Raw genomic sequence first — 6,538 nt, forward strand, 5'->3', positions numbered from 1 at the left:
CTCTATTACTGGTAGCAAATAGCAAATGTGATTTCTTTTGACTTTTCTTTCACCAGAAACTTTCAGGTTACCACCGTTCTAGAGAGGTCAGACTGGTAAAGTGGCTGTAAGAGTAAAGCCGATGAAAACAATTCCAGCGTTTCAGATGTTTTAAACCCCGAGAAAAATACTCTAGTTCCACTTCAGCGTCATGAGCCGCTCGGTGTTGGTCTTTCGCCGTAAATCCCAGAAGAAGCATTGAACTTTGTGGATGCGTCGTGACCAAAATGCGGAGACGTTTAGGGAACGGTACTCAACTCTAATACTTTTCCCAGGCGCTGTAATTTTAGTTTTCACCCTCTATCAAAACTTGCTTCCTGAGCACAAGCCGACTGAACCCTTTTAAACAGGAGAGCACAGCTTCCATGAGGTTACCGGCGTCTGAGCAGATATCGCTAAATAGCCTGTTTGAACCTTGCGTTGTGTTTCTGTAATACCTGCTGACACGGGCGTTCCCTTCGCCTTCTCTGTTTATATTTAATGTGGTAAGTCCAAGTGAGCAGCAGACGCCACTCGGACAACCACCGCTCTCCGCTCAATACAAGTGCAAATGTTTTGTTTTTTTGTTCCCCCCACCATCTACCTCCCACAGCCAAACCAGGATGGATCTATAGTGATGTCACTCAGGCTGATATTAACCTGATTCCCCTTCTGTCTCGCGTTGCCCCCAAAAAGACTCAATTTGCATTCATAGAGCTTTTCTATTAGATTTTTTCTTCCTCTTTTTTTTTTTTCTCCTGCAATTGCATTGTTTTCCCGGAAATGAGGAAAACCGAGTTTTGCCTCTCTCTCGGTCACTCGTGGGTATTAGTATTAGATCTAAAAGTCAGATGCAGGCACATTTTTAAGCTATACATCATGTAAATTGCCCCGATGTTTTATTCATCTCGTGCCGTGCGCGCGCGCGTGCGTGCGTTGGCACGCACGCCCCGACGCTGCTACCTGTAACGCTCGTCAGAATGCGGCAAGGGGTACGCTCGCATTCTGGCTGCCGTGTTATAATCTTGTAAATTGTTTGGAAGCAAGCCGGAGACGGCACGGTAATCCGCTTGTGTTTATCACCCGGCAGCAATCACGGCGCACTCCTGTTCATCTGGGCTTATCTGTCTTAAGACTTGCTTTTAAAGTCATTAGGTGTAAAGGAGACGGTTCCGTGATAAGGCTTTAAAGGAATAATATGCAGAATTACACAGCCGACAGAGTAAAATGGGAAGGAATGAAGTACGGTTTGATATGAGCTGATGTAGCCTCCTGATTAGGATGTTTATGCAGCTTTATCAGAGCCTAGCAGGAAGCTGCCGCAAGAACAAAGGGATGCTCCCTTTTTTTTTTTTTTCTTAGTTCTGCAGGTCAGTAGATCCTAAAGTGACCTCTAAACAGTTGCTTCTCATAAGTCGGTAACGCCTGGTAGCGCGGCCCAGAGAGTCTTTTTCTCGTGACAAAATCGGTTCCCCCTTCAAATTCAGAAGTTGACCAGAACACTCAGCCGGCGCCACAGGCACCGACAGCGATGTCCAATCTGCATATCGCCAAGGACGGCGGCCCAATCCCCCAAAAATCCGACTTCGACAATGCTGGCCCGTCGACCGGAGACCGTAGCGCCATCAGCCGCTTGGCCTTTGTTACTGATAATTAGCCTTTTTATCGCAGCAGTCAGTGATAACATTTAGACCCACTTTTGCTCTCCTTTTGTGCCCTTCAACCCTCGCCACCTCTTCATTCCTTTCTTCCCTTCATCCCCCAATCCCTTCATCCCAAGTCATACTTCTAATGCATTCAGCTCTTAGCAGGCTTGATAGCAAGCAGTGAGAAAGAGGTGGTGGAGGTACAGATAAAGTATCTTCTTCCTCTCTCTCTTTCTCTCTCTCTGTAAATGAATAGGAGTTTATCGCAGAGGCTGATCTCTCCATCCACTGCTTACCGCCTCATTCCATATTCTTGCTGCATGACTGCCTTTTTGCTCCCCATCTCTTCCTTCGCCACTTTATTTTTTAGGCTGACCCGTCTGCCTCCTCTGTCAGTCTCAAAAGCCTGAGCAAGATGCCCGTCTGTGTTGTCGGGCCGTGTTGTGTTTGCAGACACTGGAATGAGAAACTGGCCCAAAGCGCAGTCATTAAAATCCATATCTTGTCTTTAACTATTGCATTGTTGCGTTTCACAGTTTGCTAAATCTCAAGAGTGTTTGTGTTTTTAATTTATTGTAGCTTCTGGTTTATATTTCGCCAGACAGAATTTCAAACCTTACAACTTCTCCTACTTCATGTTTTTTGTTTTCTTGGTGTTTTTTAAACCGGTGTTGGAGGGTTTTTTTGTTTTTTTTTAATCGCATTTGCTGAGCCAATTATTTGTTTAAGAAACTTAACTTTTTACAAAAATGTTTAAAACTCAAAAATAAAGTAGTCTTTTGTTAAGTCTGTTGAAACATGAAGAAAAATGCAGCTTTTAATATGAGCACATTTATGCAGTGGGTGGACACCTTCAGGTTTTGGGTCTGGCTGATGCTTGGAAATGTTTATGATTCCATCCTTGACAAAAAGCTCAGTTTCCAACTGAGTCAGAGTAACAGCAGCGCAAAAGCTGGACTGCAACACTGACAGAAAAAATAATAAATAAATGTATGCAAACTACATTTCCAATTTTCTCTGTGAATTTAGGTCCCTGCAATTTAGAAATAAACATATTTCCAGGAAATTTTGCAAGTGCTGGGTATCTAAGCGTAATTTGGTGGAAAAAAGGTTAAAAAGAAGACTCTCCATCCTCGTTTTAGAGTTGTAATGGATTTAAAAAATTTTTTTTACAGAAGGTATCTTATTCTCAAGATCTTTTCTATAAATTGTAACTGAAACTGTCCTGCCGGTGTTTCTCTCAAGTTGGTATTCCAGCAGCAACTGTGTTTTATCCAATATTTATTTTAAGGCTGGTTCAATAGTGTGGGAAATAAACTCGGATTCCTTCAGAGAGATCTTACAGTGCTGTTATTAAGGCGGTCACCGAGGAACTGGGTAGTTTTGCTTCTTCCTTTTTATCTACGTTATACCCATTGTTTATATCTCCTGCTTCCCTTTTTCTTCCCTCTCCCTTTTCTTCTCTTAGGTGTGTTTTCTTGTCACATCTGCTGCAGAAGGCTGGTTCAAATGGTTATTGACAGGGAGAGCTGGGGATTTGTGCTCGCACTTATCACTAATATGGAATCCAGTGCCCTTGGGTCCCTTCTCTGCTTCCTGAACTCACTTCATCCTCTTCTCTTTTATTGTACTCTCAGGCTTTCTCTCTCTTTGTGTCTTCTCTCGTGTGTGAAATAATATCTTCCTCCTCTGTTTGTCTGTTGTGATTTACGTCTCTCTCTTTTTTTCGTGCGTGCGTTTCTCTGATGCACTCTCTCCTCTCTGATTTGTCTACAGAACAAGTTGAGGACTGGGGGATAAGGATGAAGGAGGAGCAATTCTGAGTATATTGGAGGGGGATTATAAACGGATGGACTGACAAACTAGAGTGGAGAAGAAGAGGTATGAGTCAGCACCAAGACACGCGCACCTTCAGAACCCAGCGGGGCACCGAACCAAACTAGAGTCACCGAACACAACACCCCGAGAGAGGAAGAGAGATCCAGACAGTAGTTTCTACCTCCTTCCCTTTCCTCTTTTTTCCCTTTGTCGATCTCTCCTGTGAGTACGGCGGTGATGCTGTGTGGATGTTTGGGAAACGCAGCGCGGGCGGGAGAACAACACGGCGCAATGCGACACGAGCCGGGCCCGTCTGTTTTTTACCGTAAACCGTTCGCCACCTCCAGAAAGCCAGCCAATCCCGATCACGGTCTCACCTGGACAGTTAGAAAAGCGAGTAATCATGCTAGTAAACGTCAGTCCTACTTTGTTCTCCGTAATTTATTGTTTTTCCTGCTCCTCATGCACAATAATGTACACAAATAAACATGCAAGCGTCTGCTGCTACTCTGCATTTGTTTGTTTGACCTTTGTGGTGATATTCGTGTTAGTATCTGTGTTGAGCTTTCACAAACACCCAATTCCTGCAGAAGACGACCCTGCAAGGATAGGTGGGTATAGATGACGAATTGATGAGTACTTCTTATTTTAGGTCCATTAAAAATACTAAAATTATGTGTTAGCTAAATGGCCAAAATACAAAGATTTTTTTTAAGGGCAATTAAAATATCTGAGATATATTCCAGAATGCCTGTGGTTGTTTTTTTGTTTTTTTTTGTCCATCATAAAAAAATCTAAATAAATTGTGGACTTTGAGCAGAAGACATTGGATGAATTTAAAGAAACTGCCAAAACGTTTTACTTATTGAATTAAAAAATTAAACAAACATGCAGTGAAATACTGCATGTCTGCAAAAAATTTATTCTTTTAAAAAAAAAAAAAAATGAAATAGAAAAGCTGGGCATAGTTTACCTGATAATTATGCAATAAGATCAGAAATTGCACCATTAAACTGTGGGTGAGACTTCAGATTTCAGAGACTAAAGTTCTCCATGTAGTTCTGCTTGGAACCCTTTTTTAATCATGTTTCTAGAAAAAAAAGTTTGAATTTTTAATTTTTTTTTCCATTTTCTTAGTTGTGTTCCCTCTCTCTATGCCTGCTCCTCCCACCACACTACAGCTCTATTCTCGTCTGTCAGCATTTTCTTTCTACTAGTTTTGCATTCTGCCAAACTCCCGCTTGGATTGAACTAAACCAACAAACGCTGCGTGTCGCTTGAGTTTTTCCAGTGTGGGTTTAAGCAGCGGTAAATCATCGACTCTTTTTTTTTTCCTCTCTCTAGAGCTGCGCTAATGGTGCGGACGCGTTGTTAAAAGTGACACGGCCCGAGTCTGATGTGATCGCAGGTCATCACAGAGGAGAACTTATCTTAATTCGGCATCAGAAGGAGCAGCTCTGTGATGGACAGGGACTGTGTGTGTGTGTGTGTGTGTGTGTGTGTGTGTGTGTGTGTGTGTGTGTGTGTGTGTGTGTGTGTGTGCCTCCACGCAAGCGTGTGATTTGTTGTGACTAATCCGCCTCTGAATGTCAGTCAGCTGTCCTTCTGCTTTTTGACTTTCGGAGTCTCAGAGGGGTTACGGCTTTGCTTCTTTTGCTGCGTGTGTGTATGCGTGTGTGTATGCGTGTGTGTGAGGAGTTTTCTAAAGGTTTGGGATTATAGATTTTGAGGTTCGTGGCAGGTGTTTCTCCAAGGAACAAACCGGGCATTTGTTTTTTTTTTAGTCATCACCAAATGCATTTCTTTACCATCTAACAATGCACCAATAATAATCCATTTAAGACTTCATTCAGGCCGTAATTAGATTACATGTCGGATATGTCAAAATATGAACATAATGACGTTAAAGAGACAAAACCCATATTCCTTTAGTTTTTGATATATGCTCTATAGTGCCAGTGTGTTAAATGCTTCATGATTCAAATAGATTTTTTCTTCATTTGTGTGACATGTGGACTTCTCTCCCTGAAAAAACTTCATGTTTTTCTACCTCTCTTGAGTCACGACTGTTGTCCTTCAGGCAGCTTTAATTTTTGATAATTCTTCTTTTAAAGAGACAAAAAGACCCACAGAGGTCAACCACACTGTCGCAGTATTTGTGGAGTTGATCACATCGCTGGGGATTAAAAAAAAAAAAAAAAAAAAAATTTCTCACAGATATTTAGTGAAAAAATACACAGTCTTTCAGTCAGACAGTACCTCGAAAACATATCTTTACCCTTTGACCTTGCCGCACCAGGCAAGGAGGGCATTATTTTACAAACGCCACGTTCCATTTCCACTTTGAGCGACAGAAACCCAACATTTCATGACATCATGTCACTCGGTGATGGCAGCATCATGCTTTGGGGTTAATCTGTAAAGAAAACATTTGTGACTCCTGACATGCAGTCAGATAAAATCCTTATATTATACATTGTAATATGTGGCACGGCATTGGAAACAAGCTCCAAGGCCCTGTTTATTCAGATTCCATTATATATATATATATATATATATATATATATATATATATATAAAGGGGTTTTATGAGAATAATTTTTTTTCTGACTCTCTCCATCATTCTTTTTTTCTTTTTTTTTTTTTACGATCTGTGAAATCTGTGAAATACTTATTTTTCATTTCTCCTGGCATCACCCTGATCATTTTATCTTCTGCTTTCACGAGCTTATATATCCCCGCAGCCTTCACCGTTTCCTGCCTTTTGTAACTCCCACCAACACCAGTTCCCGTACTGGGCTGCTCTCGTCATAAAGATAAAGCTAGAATTTCATTTCGGCGCTTTTATGATATTTCCGTCCCACACTGCATCGACTCTTTAAAGAAGCTGAAATGAAAAAAAATTATATATATATATATATATATATATATATATCATAAAGCACTTAACTCTGCAGCACAAAAGACAACATCCTCCACCATGATGACTAACCACATTCGATGTAATGACCTTCTCCGAGGAAGGAATTGCTTTTTGCTTTAAAGTCTCCCCAGCG

The 6,538-nt window shown here is 41.4% G+C and overlaps 1 protein-coding gene across 3 annotated transcripts in view; it reads left to right on the forward strand.

The window, feature by feature from the left end:
* Positions 1-3,996, forward strand: part of chchd3a (coiled-coil-helix-coiled-coil-helix domain containing 3a) — a 63,662-nt gene extending 59,666 nt beyond the window's left edge. For all 3 annotated transcript variants that reach the window (XM_008400671.1, XM_008400672.2, XM_008400673.1), the window contains one exon: positions 3,441-3,996. Coding sequence is in view for 1 of the 3 variants with exons in the window: in XM_008400672.2 (XP_008398894.1) it covers positions 3,441-3,464 (24 nt within the window). In the remaining 2 variants the exon portion in view is untranslated. The remainder of the gene's footprint in view (positions 1-3,440) is intronic.
* Positions 3,997-6,538: the final 2,542 nt, after the last annotated feature.

The sequence above is a fragment of the Poecilia reticulata genome, linkage group LG23 (assembly GCF_000633615.1).
Source record: "Poecilia reticulata strain Guanapo linkage group LG23, Guppy_female_1.0+MT, whole genome shotgun sequence".
Lineage (NCBI taxonomy): Eukaryota > Metazoa > Chordata > Actinopteri > Cyprinodontiformes > Poeciliidae > Poecilia > Poecilia reticulata.